Source organism: Microtus ochrogaster, linkage group LG1 (genome assembly GCF_000317375.1).
Source record: "Microtus ochrogaster isolate Prairie Vole_2 linkage group LG1, MicOch1.0, whole genome shotgun sequence".
NCBI lineage: Eukaryota > Metazoa > Chordata > Mammalia > Rodentia > Cricetidae > Microtus > Microtus ochrogaster.
Genome location: NC_022027.1, coordinates 15874658 through 15900813, shown reverse-complemented (window position 1 = coordinate 15900813; position 26156 = coordinate 15874658). Strand labels below are relative to the sequence as shown.

At 40.7% G+C, this 26156-nt stretch overlaps 1 protein-coding gene across 7 annotated transcripts in view; it reads right to left on the bottom strand.

Moving 5' to 3' along the window:
• Pcdh7 (protocadherin 7) overlaps window positions 1-25852 on the bottom strand; it is a 409507-nt gene extending 383655 nt beyond the window's left edge. For all 7 annotated transcript variants that reach the window (XM_005359240.3, XM_005359241.3, XM_013350782.2 and 4 more), the window contains exon 1: window positions 21577-25852. In XM_005359240.3, the coding sequence (XP_005359297.1) occupies window positions 21577-24750 (3174 nt within the window). In that variant the 5' untranslated portion in view covers window positions 24751-25852. The remainder of the gene's footprint in view (window positions 1-21576) is intronic.
• Between the last annotated feature and the right edge of the window lie 304 nt (window positions 25853-26156).

The window sequence follows — 26156 nt, the reverse complement described above, 5'->3', positions numbered from 1 at the left end:
TTTTTTTTTTTTTTTTTTTGCCATTATCTAGGCCAGGGCTGTTGACCTGCATTATTTCCCGGAAGACAGAGGTTTCTGGCTTTTTAATTCTCTTAGCAGTATTATTTTTGTCCTTTCTTTAGATATGTATGTGTGTGCATGTTTGTATGCATATATACACACATATGTGCATGAGTATATTTATAGATACATAATACACACAACATACCATTCACACACAGATATAGCAACAGACCTGAGAAAGTTGATAATGGCATAAATACTATATAAAGAATGCCTCATTTTCAGCTGGACTATAATTCAACAGTCTATTGTCAACTATAGTTTAACAGTCAGAATCAAGGGACTAAGAAGAATGAGAAAAATTTCAATCCGGCTTTCCTGACATGGAAGTATTTTCCCTTGCATTCTGCATGTCTTTTCTGAGTTCCTTCATAAAAGTCTCACATTGAGGCTCCATGCCTTTCTAGTACCCTCTGTGAACAGAAATATAGCTTGGAGAGGCAATATCTTAAAAGCTGTCATCAACCTGTCACTTAAGCGGGATTATCTAAAAGCCAGTGGATAACAAGTAACAGTGTTAATAGAACACATGATAGGTGCTCAGCACAAAAAGAGAGCACTAGTAAAAAATGAAAAGCATCTAAAAATAATAAGAAATTGTTTAAAAAGTAATTCTTACGATTTTTTTTCTACCGTCATCCCAGTGCTAGAGCTCTTTCTACAGTCGCTATACTTTTTTTTAAAAAATGCAAGACGTAAAAATATGAGATTGCATGGCTATTTTTAGGAAAAAGTAACACGTGTCAGCTGGATTAGTATATCCATCTCCCCAGGAGATTGGCTTGGAAAGGGGTACACATGCCAGTAATGCTGCCATCATTACACACATCTGCATAAGTCCGCCACAGGAAGTCACCTCAAGGAATAGTCTGCTTTACTTTCTATCTCTTCCGTGACAGCAATAGTTTTCATCTGAAGGTGTTTTGACATCTAAAAATAACCAAAAGTCAGGTGTTAAGAATTTAGAGTAAAGAGTTCTAATGAGAAAAGTTCTGTTTGGTTCCGAAATCACAGACTAAACTAGAATGAAGCTGAGGTGGTCATCAACTGTATCTAAATATTAACAGCCAAGGAGAAAAAAGCCATTAGAAGTCTATAAGAACAAAAACGGTTGAACTTTAAAGGAGGATATGCAGAAAACACATTTTAATTCGGTTCAAATGAGAATAGTTGATGCCCCATAGCCAGAATTGCAATATTGATGCAAGACTACAAAGGAGGAAGAAATCAAAGCTATATTACCATTTTCTTGTCAAGCATCACCCTTCCTAGAAATTGTTAAGTCTTTCCCTGGGGTGTGTATGGTTCCTATTATAACCTCATTCATACTACATTATTATTCCTGTATAAGATGTGGAAGGCAGTTTCCCTACAAGACTATCGGTTTCTACATTCTGCATTAGATTCCTGCTATAAAAGGGCACTAATAATGAGAAATCAAATATGATACTGAATAACATTCATTGAGACACTGCATTTGGAATTATCATTAGACTCTTATTTAAGGTACTTCTTATTTAAAATTCTAAAAGTAAAAAGGAATACAACTTGGATAAACTTAGTTCTACCTCTGCTTCACTGATTTTTTATTACTTGATCAAGAGATATTGGGAATTTTCTGGTAAAATAAGATCTATATTCACTAAGCTATAGTTTCTCATTGTAGCTTGGTAGCTGACTGTTTTGTAAACAAGACAGCCAGTGTTTAAAATATTCTTATCTCTTGGCTGCTTCACCCTGACCTCTGTCTCCCTTTGGGGCCATGAGAAAACAGCCTGCATGGTGGCAGAAGGAAGACAGGACTGGTGCAAAAGCTGACAGAGCTCCACTGGGGGAGAAAGGCACCGCATTTCAGAGGATCACAGACTGCTGCAGAGGAGGAAGAGGAGCAGGGGAGACACAGCTGGCTCTCAGTCCAGTGTCTGGCAGGAAGACAGCAGAGGATCAAGCTTCCAGCTTGCCAACACCATCACTCTGGCATCCTTCCTCCACAGCTTGAAATCAAGGGAGAGATTTAGTCAAAGTTTTTCTTGAAGCGGGTTCCAAATAGTCCAATATTAGCCCCCCAAAGATTAGTGATCATCAAATGGCCTCTTGTTTTTAATTAATTTTGCAAATTTTTATAGCGATTATTTAAAAACAAAATAGCTTGAGCTTGCAATGGTGGATGCGCTGGTAGCTCTACCGGTGTCATTCGTGGTGATGTGTGTGTTTATGTGTTTGTGTGTGTGTGTGTGTGTGTGTGTGTGTGTGTGTGTGTGTGTATGGGGCTGAGCTGCCATGAGAAGGGCTAGCAGGGAGAAGGAACACAGAAGAACTCAAGCTTTACCCTCTAGCTTGTTCCTCATGGCTAAGGTTCTTTTTTCTTCTCCCCAGACCTTTTCAACTCCAAGTTTAGGAAAAAGTGAAGACAGTCATGAAGTATAGAAAGATACAACTTCCTTGCACGATTTTGAGTACTTTCCCTTCTTACCACATTTCGCCTTTGATGAAAATATCCTACCTTAACCATTTTTTTTCAATTATTTAATAAAAAGGCACAACAAGAAAGGATCTTAAATGATGAAATAAGCCAAACATTTTCCGGACCCCTGAGTAAAATTCTTGATTTTTTTTCTTTTTATAAATTGAGACTTTGCACACTAGTTCTGAAGCATACATGTCTCCTTTCTTCCACAAGACATTTCAGCAGTTTCCCAGAGTGACAAAATAATGTGTCTTCAATTCACCTCCACAGTGGAGTGCCCGGAGTGGAAGTGACAACTGCTATTTTTGGTAACAAGATAGTCTTTTTTAGAAAACTAATTTTTTCTGGGAAATACTAGGACTTGGAATCCTTACATCATTTTTAATTTCCCTCTATCTTTATCAAAAATGCTTACTATAAAATGTAATAGGAATAAATTTCCTTAGTACCCACAGATTTTACAGTTGGACTTGTACAGTGTCTCCTTTCGCACATAAATGTTCAATGATGAACAAGATAGTCTGTTCAGTGATGAACAAAGGGCAAAAAACAATAGAGAAAAGTTAAGTGATTTGCTCAGTATAGGAGATTAAAATGCAAATGAATTTCATAAACTCCGAGTCTGTCTCCCAGTTAGGATAGCACTCACTGAAACAAAGACACATCACAAAGTGAGTTAAACTGTAAGAAATTTCTTAATTTCAATATCTTCTATGTAAAAAAAAAATGGTGTTGCTAAATAATTTACCTCTCTGTTGAATAGCATCACCACTAACTTCACAGTTCACCTATCAACACTCTCAGTCCTTATGAACCAAAGAAAACTAAAGGCACCACCCCATCAATGCTAGATACAAAGGAAGTGCCAGGAGTCTTCATGACACAATTAAAGACAAGAATTGCTTATGGGTCTTTTTCTTAGGCTTCACATAAATTGTCCCCATGTTCTCTATGTGATGTAAATCTGCCTAAAATGTAGAGAACTGAGTGTTCCTTCATTTTTGTTAATTTATTACATATATTTATTCAGTGAGTGTATATATGCTTGCACACACTGGTGAGGACACATGCCATGGCACCCGTGGAAGTTGGAAGACAAACAATACTATATTTTATTATAGTAAAATCATAAGGAAAGTATGAAAGTAAACCGAAGAGTAGCATACTTCTTTAGCACCAGGCAGCAAGCCCTGCTTGTTCTCAAAAGAAAACAAAGAACTTAAAATTGGTAGCTAAGAATTCTCTAGGACCCATAAGCCTATGAATTTACTGCTTGCTTACAATGTAAAACCAATGTTCACCCTGCTTCCTACTAGGGACTAAAAGTCTTCCCATCTGCCTCAGTGAACACACACAACAACAAAACAAACAAACAACAAGACCCTTACATTAACACATTCCCAAAAAGCACTTTGAAAGAAAAAGCACATAGAAGAAAATGATGAACTTCACCAAGTATATACAATGTAATCATGCAATGCACACTAGAACTGTAACCTTTTCTTTTACCCCCATCAAGTGTATCTATTTATATCATTATTTCAACTTATGAATTCATAAGTAATTGATTGTCTTCTTCCAGATACCAAATTCAGGGAAGCCTTCCAGCTCAGATAAAATGGATCTAGACCCTACTTTGCTCGTATTCTACTGATCTAGTGATGACAATATATTTAGGGTATCTATACTTAGTTCTCCAATTACAAACTTTGACAGAGTTCTAGTACTGAATGCTTCCAAGTTGGCCGTTGATGAATATCAGTCAGAAGAGAAGAAGGAGATGGTGTGCATTAGTACATGAAACTTCAACTGTGATCTGGAGATTAACTGAACCATTATTATTTTATTGTACTTATTTTACTGCTTCCTCATTTAATAGGAAGTAGCAACAATGGTGAAAAGGTTTTGACAACCTGTGGTGCTTTAAATAAGAATGACCACAATAGGTTCAGGTCTAAAAGCCTGCTCTCCACTTACTGGAACAGTTTGAAAAGGATTAGGAGGTGTTGCCTTGTTGGCGGAGGTTTGGTCTTGTTGGAGGAGGTGTGCCACTGGGGTTGGGCTCTGAGGTTTCAATAACCCAAAGCAGGACCAGCCTTGCTCTCTTTCTGCACCCTGCCTGTGTGTCAGGATATAAGCTCTCAGCTACTGTTCCAGCACCATGTCTGCCTGCTGCTATGGTTCCATTAGGATAGTAAATATGAGCTCTCTGCAGTTGTAAGCAAGCCCCCAATTAAATGATTTATGCTGCAAGTTTCCTTCATCATGGTGTCCCTTCACAACATAGAGTAAATAAAACACAACCTACTAAGGAGAAGAAAATGAAATGAGAAGATGGTAGCCTCAGAATCTTGGTCCATTGATTTTAATGCTTAAAAATTGCAAACTGCAGGGTTCAGAGATGGCTTCATGGTAAAAGGAGCTTGCTGCCCTTGCAGAGAATTTGGATGCAGTTTCCAGAACACACATAGTGCCTCACACAACCCTTTATACTCCAGCTACTAGGCATCTGAGGTTTCTTCTGCCCTTTATGCAAGCACAAAGACACACACACACATACATGTACACACACACACACACACACACACACACACTAAGTAATTAAAAAAACTTTCATCCTTCTGGTAAAAGGTGAGATAAATTCAGGTTTGCTGAAGGCAGAGACAATATACAAGAGAATCCAGAGATATTGTTAACGGATAATCTAGAAAATCTTTACTGTTGAAAAAAACTCAACAATAAAAAGTTTTATTGATATTTTTAAACACTAGTCATGCCAAAAATTCAAACAGCATTTTTGTGGATTAAAAATAGCACTAAGATACAAATTTATTATTGTTCATTTGCACTTTAGCTATTTTATATAAATTTAATTGAATTTTAATTTAAAAACTAATTAATTTTAAGCTATAAAAATAATAAAAACAATAACAACTCTTAGCTGTAGATTCAATGAGTCATAGTCAATAACAGATAATATCACATAAAAATTCCAAATGTAAAAAGTTTGTGGTTTTCAATAACTTTCATTAAAATATATTCTTATAATCCTGTTCTATCACTATTAGTTATTGTTGTTTAGCTTACTAAATAAATGTAATTATAAATTGCATTTTGCTGTAGTAACTCTGTATGTTAATCACTGTTTATTACTACAAAAATACCTAAGTAACAATAAAGATTCAACTGGACTTTTGGATCCGAGGGTCTCAGTCAATAGCCACATGGCTCCATTGGGTCTTGGTATATAGTGAGGCAGAAAATATAGCAAAGTAAGTTGTATGGAACCGAGCATCTCACCTCATACAAGGCAAGAGGGAGAAAGAAACTGGAAACAAAGTAGTAGAGCAGGACCTGCTCCTAATCACCAGAATCTACTACACAGGTCTGGCTACCTCCCAAGGTGGCCATCAAGTCATGCATCCAATCACGGATTTATCCCTTGCTGAGGTGAGTGACCAAATCACTCGTGAACCCTGCTGCAGGTATATGCCTTTGACACATGATTCTTTTGTTGGGGGAGTAGTTCACATTCAAACATTCAAGTACTCATGGGATAAAATATAGTATTCATACAACATGGTACAGGAATCCACTGGGGATGTGGAATAAATATATCCCCTGGAGATCGGGAGCAAAATTTAAGTGAGATGTTTAACAAGCAATGTTTGATTGAAGGAAAAGAAAAATAAAGCACTAAAAAAATTTTGCAAGTAAATCATTCTCTCTTTCTATCCTGTATCAAAAGACAAGCCACAGAAGATTAAGGAATTTGTTACTCCTGCTTGCACTAATGATATGCAGAAGTTTGTGAATATAGAATGAATTGAAGAACAGTAAAATAACAAAAGTATGTGTTGGGGTATTTCTGAAAAATTTAAGCGTGGGTTGAAGGAAAGGAAGAGGAGAATGTGTCTGTTGAATGAGCAAGTTCCCATCTTTTAATTTGCACTTTGATTGAGGTTTAAGGTGGTACTATTTTTTTTAATGGACTGACTGACCTAATTTCAAGAACATAAGAAAAGATATCAAAATTGCAAGGTTAGAATATCACTGAAGCCTTGCTGAGCAGTGAGAAAATCCAATTTTGTTCTCATAGAACTAGTTGTCTATAATGCAAAACGGTTTCCTGTACTTCACAGGACTTGGGAATGTGACTTTTGAAGCTTAGTTGCTTGTAGTTGAACTGCAGCCCTGCACTTTGCAAATTATGTGACTGAGTAAGTCACCAGCTCTACTCTTCACCACTCCCCGTGTCTACACTATAAAGACAGCTATCAGGGAGACTTCAGGACCATTGTGTTGAACTGATGCATTCATATATGCAAAATATGTTGCTCAATGCCCAGAATATGATGTGCAGTGTAAGCTTAGCTATTGTGATCTGTATAGTACACATATGTACATTACCATTTATTTCATGCTAAAAACTAAACATTAAAGGAAAAGCCAACAAGCTTAAGAAAGTAAATTTCATTGTTTCTGACCACTTTGTGTATTGGGTTGGAAAAGTAGACACTATTGACTCCTGACACCAGAAATGTTATCTCTGAAACTAATTTTGGTCCTTGTGTTCAATAGTCAAATATACTGAAAAGCAGATTTGAATGCACCTTTGCAAATATGCTTCGGTTCATGAACTACTTATTTCCATTTCTCTGAACAGAGGAATATCGAATTTCTCATTGTTAAATGTTGGAGGTCAAATGTAAACACCAGCCTCTGAAAAATACTTCTTAGGAAAAGTGGACTCAGCTGCCGTGACTCCTTGCCTAGGAATGCTGACAGAAGGACATTTAGCTTCTGCTTTCATTTGGATTTTAGTGATTAAGAAAAACTGGAAGTTTGTTGCTAAATATTAATACTGCCATTAAAAATAATTTGTATTTGTGGACTGTTTTGTGTAAATGCTGATAACCTACATACACTTATAGGTTAGTAAAATTAAAATAACTAAAATGTTTTTTGTTTTGTTTTGCTTTCTTGTTTGTTTGTTTTTTGAGACAGGGTTTCTATGTAGCTTTGGAGCCTATCCATCCTGAAACTAACTCTTGGAGACTAGGCTGGCCTTGAACTCACAGAGATCTACCTGTCTCTGCCTCCTGAGTGCTGGGATTAAAGGTGTGTGCCACCATCACCCAGAAGAATAGTAAAATGTTCTTTAAATCAGATCTATATGAAAAGGAGAAACTGCAGAAGCATTCAATGATATGCATGAGATGCTATATGTAGAAAACTTAAAGATGCATTTAAAGTTGTACGGCATGCATACATATTTTAAAGAATCATATGTTCTTCATAAAGATAAAGTGAGTCTATTAATTTTCGTCATTGTAAAACATATGTGAGGTTCATCTTGACAGAAGTGAAAAGTATGTGTATGTGTTCCCCCAAACATGAAGTCTGTATATAATGAGTGACAAGCATGTGAAAGGTTATGGTCCAGTCTGCTGTGTTCTAGTGCAGGCCAAGAATGGACTCTGCCATGGACAAAACTGTATTCCCAAGTCCATCTACTGAAGTCATAATAATCCCTGGCTTGTCTGTACTTCCAGATAGGCCTTTAAGGTTAAATGAGTTCTGAAGGCTATGGTCCTCATCTGAACAGGGCTAGTGACATTCTAAGAGGGGGTTAATGACCTTCCTGACTGTATACGCACAGAGGGAAAGCCACGAAAGGACATCATGAGAAGTCAGCTACCTACAAGCAAGTGGATGGTCTCTCAGGAAACCAGGTTGATCTAAGTTTTCAAAAAAAAAAAAAAAAAGAAAAGAAAAGAAAGAAAAGAAAATTGAACTCCTGGTGTTTAGGGTGTCCAGTTTGTAATATTCTGTTATGACAACCTGGGAAGATGCATATGAGTTGTTAAAATTGCTGAGAGACCTGGGAAGATAGTATAGTACGGTCAGAAAATAACATATGGACCTGAATTCAATTTCCGGAACCATATATATCTGGTGTGGTGACAGGAAGAACTCTGGGAGCTCCTTAACCAACAGAAAAAGGTGTGTGTGTGTGTGTGTGTGTGTGTGTGTGTGTGTGTGTGTGTGTGTGTGTGTGTCAGGGGAATCCTGTTCCTGAGGACAGATATAGAAGGTTGTTGTCCAGCTTCCATATGCACACACAGACACTTGAACATACACACAGGACCACAGACAACTGCTGAAGATACAATAGCAGGTATTAGGGAGGAGAAAAGCGCCAATTTTTAAATAGTTCCCTTTGCAAACAGAAGTCTCCCAGGAGTGCTATAATACAGACCTCCAGATATGGAGAGAGAGAGTTCTGACCGGTATTGTGAGGAGGACGTAAATGGGAGCCGGTGCAGCTTTTTCCCCTACTCCAGCACAACAGCAGATCCCTAAATCACCGTCCTCTAGAAACTTGGAAAGAGCAATGATATCCTAAAGCAACACTGGCCACAGTGGTCCGGACCCGGTAAAAGTTCAGTGACGGGCAGCTGTTAATTTTAGGTGCTGGACATAAAGGGAAAGAAAGGTTCCCAGCAAGGTTGCAGTCAAGAGGAAGTGACTGATTTAAAAAGTGCTGGGATCAAAACAATGTCAAGAGGATCTAATCAAATTAGCCCAAGACGTCTCTAAACTACCTGTTTTACAGCGGAAGCCATCACCCCTCTTTCTTCACCAGAGAAAGGGCAACAACCCTCATGTCTGTCTTTCTGACAACTGCCCGTACCTACTGACATGCTTAGGGGCCACACTCAGCTGTCTCTCAGTACCAGATTCGTGCCAATTTAAAAGGAGCTGTGGGAACAGACGAGCAGAGGTTCAAATTGACAAGGGAAAATATTTCTCAATCATGTTGTACATCTAATGAAAGCCGCCCGAGGGGTCAAGGTGCCCTCAGAAGGGACTAGAAAAGCTCCCGGGGATCTAGAAATGGTATCTTCCCTCATGAAGGTGCCTAGGAAAGTCCCGAAAGTTTTCTGTGACCCCCATAAACCCTATCACATAATCAGAAGAGAGATTAGAATGTACAATGACAGAAGTATTTCCTGAGGACATGTCAGTCAGGAACAGCTGGAACTGGAGGGCAGATTTTCACACGGTCTCAATGGGTTCAAATTTTCTATTTTTCCTGGCCTGAATTTCTAAGAAGAACCTCGAATTTCAGAGGTTCTAACCTAGAACTTTGCAGGCTGGATTCTCCTGAGGAAAAAAGTTAACATGGCTGTGTGGAGTCACTTCTCCAGGGCTGGAAACCCATGGTAAAGGACACATGGCTAGGAGAAAACCGTACTAGGTTTTAGATCCTCCAAACCTAAATAATTAAATAGATAGATAAATAAAGCACCTAGGCTACAGAAGTAGTATACTAGAATCAAATTTTCATGAAAGAAAAACAAATCCTAATTTGCAATACCTGTGCAGTATAAAAACCCAGTGATTATATGCAGTCAAGACAGGCTTACCATTAAGAGAATCGCCACAGTACTTTATTAGGAGGGTGTAGTTCCTCTTAATTTTAATTAGTTTACTAAAATACTGCATCTCTACTGTCCTTCCAATCTTGAAGTATTTAGTCCACTCCACCGAACTGGAGGCAGCTGGCATCCTGTGCATTTAGGCTGCTCTAAACAATCCACAGACTTTTGTCAAAAGAATTCCCTTTGAAGTTTCTTCCAACTGTGAAAAAAAATGTTATTATCCTCTTTAAATCTCAGCTTCCTCAGGTTAAAACCAGGATGAGAAACAACTGCCTGATAACGAAGTCCCAATCAGTGGCAACTGTTTTCTCTACTGGCAGAATAATAATGGGAAGCAGAATGTGGGCATACTTGCAGGAAGTTTTTTTTTTTTCTTTTCTTCTCCTCCCACTGTTCCTCTTTTTTTTTTTTTCTCCCCCAAAATATGAAACAGGGAATAAATAGAACAGAGCAGTTACACTGGCTGCTGTGGAGAGAAAAGGAAGACAGAAGCAGCTACAAAAGACCCCATCTCACTGGGAGGAAGGAGGTTACTACCTTTTTTTCACACTTCTCCTGCAGTTGTATGAAGCCCTGATGGCATACCTCCGCCAAAACGCAAGGCTGCATTTTCATTTTTCTTTTTTCAGATCACAACATCCATTTCTGAAAAATTCTACAGACACACACACACACACACACACACACACACACACACACACACACACTGGCATACACCCTAGAGGGACTCTAGTTAGTCTTGCAGACACTGGGTGCTTTAAATGAGTTCTCACCCTTCCAGGCTCCAGAAGCTACCATCCCTTCCCTAACGCCCTAATCAAAATTTCCATTTCTTAAGGACTATTGATCTTTGGGATGTGCTGACCTAGTTATCTGCTTAAAGCAATTTACACCCAGGTGTGCTAAAAGCCCAGGCAAACTCCAGCAGAGGTCATTTACATCCTGAAAAAGGAACACTTGAGGGCATTCCAAAATCCAAAGGAGAGTTTTGGAATGGCACAGATTTTCTGCTTTCATCCCACTGCCTAACTCCTTCTGCTCCTGCTGCAATCCCATTCCTAGGCCTCCTTTCTCTCTAGATTCAATACATCCTTATTATTTCTCTTTCCAGACATGCCAGCATTTTACCTTTAGAAATGACTGCATGCTATGAGGTAGGGTGGAAACAGAAACTTTTGTGTCGGAGTTGTCACAGAATATGAATAATATCTACAGAAATATACAAATTGACAGATACAGAGATTCGTCTGTGCCTGTGTGTTTGGGAGTACATACATCTATTTTTGCCCCAGATATGGAGTTCCAGAAAAATACTGACAGCCCATTTGATTTCATGATTCTCTTGCAAGCCCCCTTGTCCTGGATTGTTTTCTATTACTAGGGTTAAATACCACAAACAAAGGCCACTTGGGGAAGGAAAGGGTTTATTTCACCACAAAGAAAAAGCCTAGACTAGACCCGAACTCTTGGCAGGGACTGAAACTGAGATCTTGGAGGAATAATGTTTACTGCCTTTTTTCTCTATGGCTATCTCAACTTTCTTTCTAATACAACCCAGTGGGAGCGCCCCCTCCCCCAAACCCTCATTAATCAAGAAAGTCCATAGACTTTCCTATAAGCTAATCTGACGGAGGCATTTTCTCGGTTTAAGATTCCTTCTTCCCAGATGCGTCTAAGTTGTGTCAAACTGACAAAAAACCTAAACAACCCATCTCTCCAAGTGTGTCACATGCATGCTAAGTAACCACTGCTTCCATTTCTCCTTTAAAATTTTTCATTGGTTCATCTTATTCATGGGTTTGGTGTTTACAGCGGGAACAAGAATGCAGGTTAGGAAAACAGAATTATTTATTTGCTATGGAGCCCAGGCTCCTATACCACACTGGCCTGCTGGAGAAGCACATTGGGGAGGTGTCTCTACCCCTCAGGAAAGAGATGCAAGAGCTCAGGGTATCTTAGAGAGGGATATAGAAAAGGTCCTATATATTCCAGAGCTGATACGCATGTATTTGAAGGCTATCTCTGTACAAAGCTTCAGTCCACTGTAAAGCAAACATCTAGAAGTGTCTTCTTTAAGTTAGGATTGCTCCTTGCCAATAGGAAAATGTGTGATGAGGGAGATAAATTTAGGGATAGTTTCTGTGAATCCCCTACCTAAGGCTTAGCACATTTGCATTCTTACCCATGGAAAGTGATGGCCTTGATCCAGGCCTCTCCACCACACAGCCTTGCAGGAGGTAATAGAAATGAAACAGCTTTAAAAATAACACACATGAAAGAAATGTTTGACACAAAATTATAGATTTGTGTGTGTGTGTGTGTGTGTGTGTGTGTGTGTCTTGTTTTCTGAGAGACAGTCAGATTATGGAATCACTTTGTCAAACAAGTAGAAGGTCGGCCATTTCCCTACATACATTCAAAAATAAAGTCAGGTTCAAAATTAATTTTTAAAGATTCGATTTTAAATATTATGTGAATAACGTAAAATACTACATATAAGTGTGACATTGAATACGTAGATCTTCTAGTTGTAACTCACTAAAAACTTCTAAATTCATGACTAAATGCATGACTAAAATTCATGACTGAAAATGCTGCTAGGATTGTGGAAATATACCTTATCGTAAAGTGCAATGCACAAACCTCTCTTGCACGGTTTTCAAACTCTTGAATTCCATCTGTTTAGGGGAAGATTTTTAGCCCTACGTCTACAACTAATATTATTTAACAACACAGTTTTCAGCCAGCATGGAGACACAGGCCTTAATCCCAGCACTCAAGGAGGCAGGGGCAAGCAGTTTGGTTTAGGGTATAGAATAAGTTTAGAGTTTGCACCAGGGTACACAGTGAGCTATTTTTTCAACAAAGCTAATAAACAAACAAAGCAAAAACGTGAGTTTCATGATTTCACTGGGATGCTTTCAGTAGTCTTGAATTCCTCCAGGATAGTTTGTCATCGATTTTATAAAGTTCTTATCCGCAGTTCTATCAGCCACAAAAAGACCGCAGGTTGCTTCATTATCTTCATCTGAGAAACTAGGAAGGTGTTTTTGTTTTAACAGTTTGTTCTGAAGAACAAATGAGCAAACATCTATCTGGTGTTCTGAAAATTAAAAGGTGTGTGCAAATGTAAACCACAGTCCTTTTAGGTTCTGCAATCATTCTATTAATTTCACAAGGGCAAATATTTATGCATGTTCTATACCCTAGACAGGCAGTAATAGTACATGTACTAAAAAAAAAACCTTTTTAAAATGAATGAACACATTAAATGAACCAGTTGCTTCCTAAATTTTCTAAAAGAGACTTGATTACTGTCTTTTAATTTAAAGTAAAACATCCAAACAACAAAATAAATCATGTAATAGGTGGCTTTTTTTAAAAAAAATCTCAATCAGTGCACAGATTCCCTTTTACAGTAAATTCTAGAAATTACAATAAAGACTGTAAAAAAAATACCCCAAAGTTAATAATGTTTGGAGCCAGGAAGCTGGGGGAAAGGGAAAAGTGCAGAATCTTTGGGCACTGGATACACACAGACGTTGAAAACCAAACAAATAAAACAAGCAAAAGATGCCAAGGAATGGGCACCAGCGTCCTTAATTGCTGCAGTATGTGATTGTCTATTCTCATTCAGAGGAATGAGTACAATAGTGAGGTTTTGCTTGGGTTTCACTGAGTTTTTCTGATCACAACAGTAGACAGATGTAAGGTCTCACTCATCAGTATGATAAAGCATGATTCTCCGTGTACTCCTAATCTCCCTCACACTAAGACACATTCTTTACCTGGAAATCAAGGATGGAAATGCTTACGTGGACATGGACACAACTAAAATAAAGATTGCACTAAGAGTATTTGTTCTTACTCCAGTTTTTCAATTACAAATATACAAGTGTGTGTGTGTGTGTGTGTGTGTGTGTGTGTGTGCGTGTGTGTATACATTTCCTTGGGAGCACTGGGTATGGAACCCAGCTCCCACATATACGAAGCATGTACTATCTCACAACTTCCTATTTTTTGGCAGAAATTTGATCTATTGACTCATTCCTCAAGAGTATGCCATAGCTTGAGTTTGCAAATGCTGACTTTGAGGGTTCTTTGTAACAGTCTGGATAAATACCACTTATAGGCACGCACTACACAGTCTATGCACCCCAACTCCTAGACTTTGTTCTATCATCCAACTGTCTGTGAGCTGTGGTTGGCTACAAAATCAACATTTTAAGTCTACTGGAGTGAACTGTCTTCTTGAGGTGAAGAAATTCACCTTTTGTGAGAACCAGGGCAGAGTCTGGGTTCCTTTCGGCCTTTTACCCTGGCCTTGACTTCAAAACAAAATGAGAAGCAAAGGATAATTAAGTTTTATTCAGGAATTTCACTGTTGATTCAATGATATTTCAGAAAATGGCCCTTTTGCAGAAATCAGATAAACAGCTAATGGCAGAGAAACCTGTTAAGTGTACATTAGGGATTTGCATGGGCTACAGCAGTTCCCAACATTTTATGCTTCCGTGTTGTTCAATATTTTTCATTATTTGTTTAAAAGTTACCATACTGACATGTTCAAACATACAAAATAAAACAGAATGAAACAAAATGAAACAAAAACTTGGGACTGTGACACTCTTGCCAGTACTTTGGAACTTTGCGAGGATTGTTAAGAGGGCAGGGCAGAGACTGCGATAAATACAGTCAGACTGTGTAAACAAGTAAACACAAAATATAGCAAACAGATGCACAGATGTACAAACAGAGCAAGGCAGACAGGTTGTCCAAAGAATGCCCACTTACCTAGACTGTCACTCCTACAACTGAAACCACCCATTTACAATGGAAATTACTTAATCCTTAGAACTGTGAGTTTATATTATCTGACATAAAACACCAGACCTCCCTCTCAATGCAGTCAGCAGCATTGGAGGCTACATATTCCTTCTGAATGTGGCTTGCAGTGACCTTGCTAAAGCGAACTGAATTTAAAAAAAAAAAAATCTTAATGAATTCATCAGCAACAACAAAAAACTCTTTAAATTATATGGGTTCTTTGATTATTTACCTCAAGATTAAGAAAAATTTAATCAGTTATAGTGCCTGTGTTACACACAGAAAGTCACAGAGCGTACAGAACATACATTTAATAAAAGTTCTTGGAGTCATTGACATTCACGTGTGGATAAAAACACAAACACAGTGACATTCCGAATTGCAACACAGATTGGCCCAGAGCCTGTCCTTTCTCAGAACTGTCCGCAAGGCTGGAAGAAGTGGTGATTACATGACACAGAAAATGATCATCAGTTTAGGGTTTTATTTGAAGTCAGTAATTTAGTGCACTGTAGACAAAAAAGAAAAAGTATGAAATTCTGTTTTCCTTTCTTCACATAAAGCCAAAGTCTTTAGAGTTACTATTACTGATTTTTTTTTTCTTTACTAATGATTTTGCTATCAAGTGTTAATAGTTGCTTGTCATCTCTTTGGGAAAGGAACTGTACACATCTGTGAGTAATACATGGCTGTAATAATACTGCCTTTTTGGAAGTTAACTTATTTTTATGCTATTTATTTTCCTTAAATATGGAAGAAAGGGCACAACAAGTGGAACAAACAGTGATTGGCTGACACCCCACGGCCAAGGGCAGGCTCCATCAGGTGTCAGGGTAGCAAGGTGATCACAGAGTTTGGTGCAAAAGAGAGCATCATATTAGAGTGGAATTCAGCCAAACACCGTAATGTATGGATGTAGACGCATCTGAAAGGAAAATAAAGATTTATGTAGGTTAAAAAAAAATCATGATGTAGAAAATCTCCCTAAAGTCTTCTTACACTCTATGAAAACGCTGACACAGAGGTCCAGAAATAGATAAAAATTCGTATCTGCAAATTATAGATTTATAAATAATAAATATGCTCAAGGGGGAAAATTGACTTGTCAGAGAAACCCTATATCAGAGGCTTTAAATGGTTCTCTTGTTTGTACACAGCGTTAGAGCTCAATACAAACATCACTAAATTCCTGAAAATAAACCTTTCTTCCGCCCGTAAAACATTAATTCACCAGAAGTGATAATTAAGATTAGTTTTAGTGGTTGCAGCTCTGCTCCTCTTGGATGCGATTTCTCCCACTAACTAATGCTAAATAAAGCACCGTGCGATGTACGTGACATGGGCTTTGCTTTAGACAAGAGTTTAAGGGCTTTAAAAAGTAGAAAAAAAAATGAAAATGAAAATTACTGTAGATTTACATTAATGGCTTCTACTTCTCCACCCCCTCCCTATGCCCACACTAGGGGTTTCTCTATGTAGCCCTGGCTGCCTAGAACTTGCTCTGTAGACCAGGCTGGTCTCAAACTCAGAGATTGGCCTGCCTCTGCCTCCTGAGTGCGGGGATTTAAAAGTGTGAGTCAGCTTTTACTGTTTCTATAGAGCCACAGTCAATAAACAAGTCATAGTCCAGAACTTGGCTACATGCGCTCCACACGTAAAGCAGCATTGGCTACACTTATTGCACAGTGTCCACACCATCACTGGTCTCCAACTCTGAGGTCAATGACTCTAATCCAGTGGATTCTATGGCTAAACCATGGCTAAGAGTCATTGAAGTTAGTAAAGTACATCCTTTCTACATGATGCCCGTGGAAATTTAGAATCTACATATAGTTTAACACCAAACAACTTATTTTTTCAACTGAAAAGCAACAAAAATGTCTAACTTTTCTACAAAACTTACTAGCAAGCACACTGGGATGAAAATAAAAACAATGTGCTGTTGTGTGTTTAGGACAAGTAGATATAGCATAAAGGAACCTATAGAGGGGGTTATTGGTTTGATGGAAAAAGCAAACAATTACTTCAGTAAGAATATACAGACCTTGTCATGTATAATCCTGAGAATATTTATTTTCATTGTTTGCAAATGGAATGCTTTCTAATAAAGATATGCTGAATGATAAGTATGACAAGAGCTTATGTTCTTACTGTTGTGCTAAACTTAAAATGCTGTCAATTACCTTTTTGAGCCTAGGCTAAGCAAAACCATATTAGCTTTGTTTAATATACATCATAAATTGTACCTTGCATAGGAGAAAGTGTGATGAATTCTTATTGAAATCTATAAGTTTTGAGTTATAAATTCCTTGATAATTCTACACATAAGACCTGGAGACCAGGGCAGTTATACTCTATTGAAAAGAGGTCTATATTTATAGCAAATATATTAGCAAGGATATAAAAACCGAAACCAATTCATGTGCTGCTGCATTCAACACAGAGAAACTAACTGAGCGTCAGCAGGTGTTTTCACCTCTAAAAGGGGTTTAATTGTTAATGGGAGGCCTCTGGTCTACATTCTATCTCTGATAACTTTGTGACCCCAATCAGGTGAATTTTTTTCATGCTAGTTCCTCGGTTTCTTCTGTCAATTGGCAGAACTGCTAAGGTGGTACTTTTTCATTCTAAAAATGATAACGCTCATGATTCTAGATACAGGCAATAAGCTGTTGACTAGCATGCTTTTATTTCTCCTCTGTGTAAATTGAATATTTGAGTATCATAAGCACATCAGCGAACGGATACTAACACAAAATAAAGCGCTATTGGCCCCATGGTTGCTCCACATGCATGCATGCTTGAGTGTAAACAGAAAGAAAGCACATGATAGCTAAGACTGTGGTCACTTCAAACATTCTTATTATTTGTTGTCATGCCTATCAACTAGTCATTAGTTGATTGATTTATTTAAGGTAACAGGGAGTGACATTTAAATTGTCCTATATGGATTTCCCTTTAAAACTGCACATCAACCATGGACCACATAACTGGATGAAGTTTCTTTTATTCCTTACTCACACAAAGATCCCGGTAATATTGTTCAGTAAATGTCTCTGTCCTATTAGTTATCCGGTTCCTGCCTAGAATACCAAGCCAAGTAGAAAAATATATGCAGATTCACTGAGTGTCATGAAAGTGTTCTTGGTTATAGACAGGTGCAACACCTTACAGACATTCGTCCGGAAAATTAAACTGAAAGCTGGATAGAGCTGGCATCACTTTGCAGATATGTTAGCACTAAAATATATGCGCTGGTGCACAAGCAAGGTGATTCTTGGTTTTCAAAAATGCGGCACTCTGATAATAAAGGGAAGCCATTCACTTGCTTCCAACACCACAGCCATCTTTTCATTATGTTCAGTTGTATTAGTATATTATTTAAGTGTATAAAGAACACTGAACAAAATTTTATTAAGGAGGACATTATTCAGACCAATTCAGTAGTTCCTTAACAGAAGGGAAACTGTCAGTGGAGAAACAGAAATCTTTCTCTCGTGGATATATTGAGATCAGCTCAAAATGCATCTTAAAATAAATGTTTATTCAAGCTCAATTCTTATCAAAAAATAAATTGCCTTACTTCCCATTTATGAAATAAAATAAACTGTTATATATTAATTCATTATCTTACAAAATGTCATACCAAGTGATAAACTCACTAGGGCTTACGAATAGCAGAGAAGAGCTAATTCTAAATCTGTAGTTCAATAATTTTTGCAGTTTTGCTGAAATTATTTAGCATGCATTTTCCTTTTCTCTATAAATTAAATGCACAGTTGTCCTTTCAGGTCACAACAGTAAAAGCCACCAAGATTGCAAAGCAAACGAAGAACTAAATGTAAGGGAGGCAGTCCCAAAAATTCTGTGGATGAGCTTCACAGTGCTTAAGTAAACGTCAGGTATTGGATGGCAAAGACTTTTGCTTGCACTGCCAAGGTCTGAACTATGGAAACCTAGGTCCCACCCTCAGGTTCTTCAATGTGTGAATTTGAAAAATGGTTTCAGCCACTCTGCAACACATATCTAGAGTAAGTATTAAAAGGTGCTTGAAGTAAATGTCCCTAGAGCCTGTGAAATCAACGCAACAAAAATGGAAGAGGGGAAGTGTGTGTAAACACTATTTTCACACGCTTTCTGGGGAGTCCTTGGCTTACTACACTGTGTTCCCTGATATCACTTAAGAGAAACACTTCCAAATGCCCACTTTTCCTGCAGAAAATACTAAAAGAAACATCATTTCCATTTCATCAGTATAAATAGAGAAGTATAATAAGGCAGTTCAGGAAATAAATAAAATGAAGGCATCATAGCAAGTGAAATCTCAGGCTTTAAACGGTCCCCCAAGGAACTGAAAAAGTACAAGTCTCAAATCTAATAAACTGAAAGAATAGAAGTCTCAAATTTGAGATAAATTCATTTATCAAAGGAGGAAAACAGCAAAATCCTTTGTGTATTTAAAAATGAAGCTAAATAAAAGAAAACATGCCTTAGTTCTGTGAAAGCTAAATCTTTTATGAGCAAAACCAGAAAAGTAGCTACGCATGACACAAGCAAAAATCCAAACCAAGTAAACTGCGCTCATGTCAGATGGTACAACGGAAGTTGGAAATGGATCTCTTGTCCCCTGACAGCAATATTGAGCAGATGAAACATATCAATTACTATTACTAATTACATTAGGGGGAGTGTGTTTCATTTGCTTTTCTTTTTATTGTAGGTCAGCTGTTTACTTGTGGTTAAAACTTTGTACATCTTTGGAATGCCTAATGGCATGCAAGGTTTCCAAAGTCACCTTTGCCAAGCTAAGTGATTCGTTCCACCCACTTTGTAGGTTTTCTATTTTGGTAAGTGGATTTGGCTCAATTAAAAGACAAATGCCATGCATTAGTTAATTTATGAACATATCACTTTGCTTCTCAAATGGCATGCCAATTGTCTTGACATTTGATATTTTTTTAAAAACTCAAGAATATAGAGCTATGCTTTCAAATGAGTCAAACGTAGCTCCAGTTTACACCCCAGACTTCATGTGATGTTTGCATACATGATTTGTAAGTTTACCATTATACATAGCCACTCAAAAGCATACAACTAAACAATTTAGAATACAAATACCACTCTACCATAGGGCAAAATCACTATTGGTATGGTAAGAGAGATAAAAATATTCTGTGTAAGCCATCTTCACACTATGCTGCATTGATGCTATCGTTTTCTCAGGAAATGTAAAGACCTCAGTTTATTTCCATGTGTATGTAAATAATATGAAAAAAGTGCTACAGTTTCAATAGAGTCCTGTTTATTTACAAAACTGATGAAGGCATTAAACACCAGGGCAAAACACATCTGCTTTTAACTCTACGTAAAGCAATAACATAACAGATATAAACTCTCCACAGGATCAAACTGTGTTCTCAAATAAAGAAATAAGTCAAGCTTACATGCATCCAAAGATCTATTTTTAAAACCACTTCATATACACTAGTTCAAACCTACAGTCTTTACTGCTTTTAGGGCTGGATTTTTTTTTTAAAAAAAATACTAATTCTTCTTCTCCTTAACCAAAGTAAAATTCCACAAGTAGAAAATATTTTAATAATGCTGAAAACTATGAGAGCTCAATATTTTCTGAATAACATTGAGTGAGACTCTATAGCAACTTCCTCCTTCATCTCAATTCTTCTCAGATGAAGCATTCTACATGCAAGACATGTCTAGTAGAAGAACCATCACATTATATCACCTAGCAAGTCATAACTGTAATTCTTAAGGTGAATTTTGGTAATAAGAGACATGGGATGCATTCTTTGCAATGTTTGCGGCAGCATTTTAGCAATGTCTGAAAGATTCCATTTGCTGTGTGTCAAACTTTGGTGGACATAAAAGTAAACTTCTGTATAAGACCCACCACATGAGAAAAGTGCAAAATAAATCTGACATATTCAGAAATTCCCCTCGACCTATGTATGTATGTGTATAACCATTTTAAAATTATACCAGGGAATAGTTAAGCCAAATAGCACACAAAAGTAACCCACATAACCTTGGTATTTCTAGTATATCCCAAATCACTCACAAGTATTTTGTACTCAGTACAACCTAATTTTGTTTATAAGCTTTAGAATACTGAATATGAAGAATTCAGGTGGCTGATTGTATATAAACATAGTTGCCTACTAATTATAAATAAACGGTGTTATAAATACAAAGAATTAAAAATGCAATTATGCATGACACTTGCTTATCATTAAGTACTCTTAAGGCACTATTTTCATCAAATCAAGTCAGGATGGCAGGATTTCAAGACTTTGGACTTGGCTCTGCATTTGTATGAATCAGTAAAGGCTGACGTGTAAAACCCTGCGTGATTCATGACACAGTTAAAACTTTTCAGTGCTCAATTAGCATGACCACCAGTAGTTTCTCTACAAAGTTTCACTTAGAACTCTCACAATAAGATAAACATATTTATTCTGTAAAACATAAAATATGGGTGAACTAAGGCTGTCCAGTGCACACAGAAGCACAAATCACTACCACTTCCTTAGGGCTTATAAAGCCAAGGACTAGCTTGCAAAATAACAGGGGCACACCTCTGTCCTCCACGGCTTCCGCTACATCAATGTGGTATAGATGCACATTAAACTCCTGGTTTTAAAACTAGAAGGACCTTCATCAAGGAAAGACACAACCTCACAGAAGCTGCAAGTTGTCTCCAAGTGATCAAAGCTCTCTGGGTTATGTAAATGTATCTGGGATACATCTTACCTGTTTGCTGTACTTGTTATTGGTTTGACAGCTGTACTCAGAGCAGTGATCTGATCCAATTGAAATGTTGTCTCCTGCTCCCACAAATGTATTGGCTGGTGGTAGATCTTGTACAGCCTGATGTTTTTTCCCTGCAGTTGGTGACTGGGGATGAAGCTGGACAGTTGGCAATGGGGAACTAGATTTGTAATGCCTTGCCAGATCGGGACTGCCAGGCCCACCATTAACTGATCTGTATCGGCCCATGCTTGGGCTGTCTGACAGCTTCTCATTGACACTATCATACCTCTGTCCATTTGGTTTAGAAGCTTCGACAGTGACGATACTGCTGTAGAGTGGCTGCTTAGATTTTTTATTTTTCTTGTCTTTTTTAGGCTTTTTAGATTTGTCATGCTGCTGGGGTGTAAAAAAGTCCTCGTGGTCCTTTTTGCCAGCTTCGTAGCCATTTTTATTTTTGGACCTGCAGTATCTTGCCATCATGACAATTAAAATGATTAGAATCACTGTCATAATGCCAGCAACCACCCCAATGACAATACTGAGTCTCTGTTTGCTAATTTCATAGCTTGGGTCACCAGCTATATCCTGGGTGAGCGGGGTGTGCAAACTTCTGACTATCTGGGAGTCGATCACTGTTGCGTTGGAAACACTTTCATTGACAAATACATGCACCAAAGTTGTAGTGGACTGGGAAGGCTGGCCGCTGTCATTCACTTGCACAACCAGCCTATGCAAGCCGTAGTGCTTTTGGGTGAGTTTTCCTACTAAAGAAACCACACCACTGGTGGGATCAATCTCGAACAGCTTGAAAGGATTCCCTCCCACAATGCTGTAGTTCAAGTCCGCATTGATGCCATCATCACTGTCTGTTGCCAGCACTGTAGCTACTACTGTCCTGACATTACTTGAAGGTGGCAGCAACGTGTAGGAAATGTTTCTGGGAAGGGTAACTGTGGGAGCATTGTCATTTTCATCCATCACAAAGAGGGAGACTGTGGCTGTGGCCGATCTGGGAGGATCTCCCCCATCCACAGCCTTCACTCTGAAAGTGTATGTAGTCTGATGTTCCCTGTCAAAAGACATTGTGGAGTAAATGGTCCCTGTGTCATTTTCAATAGAAAAAATGTTACTGTTCTCCTCTATGTACAGGCTCATCTCTGCATTCCGTCCCTTGTCAGCATCCATCACGGTGACCATTCCCACAGGGCTGTTGGGCTGCAAGTTTTCCTTCACGTAAAAGGTAAAGACGTCCTGCATAAACTTAGGATCGTTGTCGTTTTTATCAGCCACCTGTACAATCACCGTGGTGCTGCCCTGCAGCACAGGAATGCCTTTGTCTTTGGCGTTAACTTTAAACTCATACCTGTCAGTCTGCTCCCGGTCCAGGACTGTATTGACCAGGATGTCCCCAGAATCGGGATCTATGGCAAAAGTCCCCATCACTGAGGAGTCCAGGGAGTAGGCAATCTCTGCGTTCTTCCCACTGTCAGCGTCTGTCGCCAGCACAGTGGCTACCCTCTCACCTGGAATGTTGTTCTCTGGAAAGTAAACCTCAACCACAGACTGACCAAAGACAGGAGGGTTGTCATTGGTGTCTCCCACCTTGACCACCAAGGAATTGTTGCTGGAGAGGCTAGGACTGCCAGAGTCCACCGCTACTATGACCACGTTGAACTCCCGGGTGGTCTCATAGTCCAGTGGGGCCGATGTGTGCAGGAAGTACTTTTTCTTGTTCTGATCGCCCTCTGTGTCGCTGGCTGGCTTAAGCTGGAAAGGCACATCTCCCACTACCGTACAGGTGACTACCCCATTCTCGCCTTGATCTCGGTCGGACACCTGCACCAGGGCGATTGGCGTGTCCACCAGGACGTCCTCGGCCACGTTGGCCACCCCGTCCTTAAGTGGGATACGTCCTATCTTACGAATTTCGATGGAGGGAACGTTGTCGTTCTCGTCTTTGATGTTGAGGACCACGGTGGCCTTATCGGTCTTGGGGGGCTGCCCACGGTCACGGGCCATGACTGTGAATCGCAGCTGATTCACTTCCTCGCGGTCAATACGGTGCAAGACACTGAGCCAACCGGACGTTTCATCCAGACGCAGTAGCCTTCTTACCGACTCGGTAGCGGCCCCAAATACATACTCGATCTGTCCATTGACCCCCACGTCCAAATCGGCGGCGCGCAACTGCAGGATGGGGGTGCCCGGAGCGCTGTTCTCAGCCAGGTCAGCCTCATAAACGCTCTTCTCGAAGCGGGGGCTGTTGTCATTCACGTCGGTGATGAGCACCCTCAAGATGGCCTGTGAGGACCGAGGTGGATCGCCCCCATCGCGCACTCGAAGGGTCAGCTCGTAGGAATCTCGCTGCTCCCGGTCCAGCGCCCCCTTCACTATCAGTTGCGGCTGTTTCTCGCCGTCTGGGGTGTCTGCCACCTGCAGCTCGAACACACTGCTTCGGCCACCAGAACCAGTCCCGCCGCCACCCTCAGGCACCTCCAGCCGGCGCTTGGAGCCTCCAGGGCCGCCGCCGCTAGCGCTGTTCCCGCCGCCCCCTGGGTAGGGGGCGCTGTCCGCCGGCCCCGAGCGTCTTCCTTCCCCGCCGCCACCGCCACCCCCGGGCTCCTGGAGCAGCTCGTAGCGCTCGATTCCATTGCGACCGAAGTCACGATCGGTGGCCGTGGGCAGCAGGTAAAGTGTTCCTACAGGCCGGTTCTCTTCCACCGTGAGGGTGAGCACCGGTGACGGGAAGGTGGGCGTGTTGTCGTTGATGTCCAGCACGATGACCCGACCCTCAAACAGGTCCACCCAGCTCTGCGAGGGCCCTATCACGGATACCTCGAAATCCAAGAAACACTCATTCTCGTCGAAGATCATCTGACACTGGGGCAGTTTCTCTCGGTCAATGCGCCGCTCGCTGGTGCTCAGCTCGCCGGTGAGGTTGTCAATCTTCAGGTACTCAGAGCCAGACTCAAGGCTGAAAGTCACCTCGCCCGAGCCGGTCACGATGCCCAGGTCCGAGGCCACATTGCCGATCCGCACGTCGGCGGGGCCCTCCTCCGCCAGCCGGTACCGGAGCAGCTGCTTGGCGGCGGCCAGACTAAGGCAGAGAGGCAGAAGGAGGCAACAGCCCAAGCACCAGCCGCGCACCCATCCCGTAGTCCGCATCCTCAGCATCTTCTCTTGCTGCTGTTGCTACTGCTCCTTCTAACCACAACCCCCCTTGGTACCCCCCTTCTCCGGGGCTGGCCGCCTGCCCTCCCCTCGGTCCTCCTCTCCGGGAAAGGAAGAAACGAGAGGGAGGGGAGGGAGGGGGCCAGAGTAGCGTGTAGAGTCGGCCGATGGGAGGGGGCAGCTATAGATGCTTCTTTTTTTTCTCCTCCTGCTTCTTCCGAAAGTTATTGTTTCATAATTCATGCAATGGGTGCTAATCGCCCTCTCGCCAGTCACCGTTCACTCGCAGTACTTACAGTTCACGGGACACTGCGCGCCACGGACTCGGTGCCTCCACAAAGTCATCCCCGCAGCGGGAATATCCTGAGATCCAGTCCCCCAAAGCTCTGGGAAAGGGGCCGGAACAGCTCCGCAAGAGAGCGGTGTAGTCTGGAAGCGGAGTGGAGCAAACCTGCAGCCTTCCCCGCCTGCCAGCCGGGCTAGTCCTTACTGGAGTTAAGTCCAATTCACGTTCCAGCCACTCACTCTAGACCCAGTTTCTGTTTAGGCTCCGGAGGTCCAGACAAACATGAGCCGCTTCCTGCAAGAGACTTCGGGGCCAGCAACAACCCCGTCTCAACTCTGATTCCTCTTAAGCTGCCGGGAAGCCACTCAACATATCTTAAATGAAAAATTTCACGGCAGGTCGCTCCGGGCAAGGTGCAGCGAAGACACCTAACGTCACAGCTCGGTCCGCGATCGGGTGCCCCCCGCGCGCCAAAGAGCAGCCCGAGCCATCTTCAGAGACGCCCAAAGTCGGTCGCTCCTCACCCCGGAGAGCTCGGGTTTCTCTTTTTTTCTTAACAACTCTGCGCAAGGTCATTAGTCACGAAGCCGCCGCCTGAAACCGCAGCAACCATTCGCCCGTAGGGGCTACAGTCGAACCGTGCGCACCGCGCGGTGCCCAAGTTTGGATTCTCAGCCGCAGAGTCCGTGCCTTCCCTCACCTGCATTCGGCCCGCGTGTTGGAGCAGAGGGATCTGCAGCGCTGTGCGCGATTCAGGGAGGAGATTGCAGCCTCTCTCTCTCCGCGCTCTCTCTCGATCCCTCCCCTCCCTCCCTCCTTCTTTCTCTCCTCCCTCCCCTTCTCTCCTCCCTCCTCTCCTTTCCCCTTTCCCCCCTCTCTCACTCTCTCTCCTGCACAGTCTCTCAGCTTCTTTCAGTCTCAATGCAGAGAACTCGAGCTGAACTTGATCCCTTTGCAGTTCAAAGGTGAGCAAGCCTGGCTCCGTGCAACCGCGACAGGGCCGGGTGAAAACGCACGGCCGGGTACTCCTAACGGCAATTAACAAAGATGCCCAATTCTGTCCGGGTTTCCAAAGAAAAGCCAAAGGCACTGAGGCGGGGGTGGAGGGGGAGGTGGAGTCAAA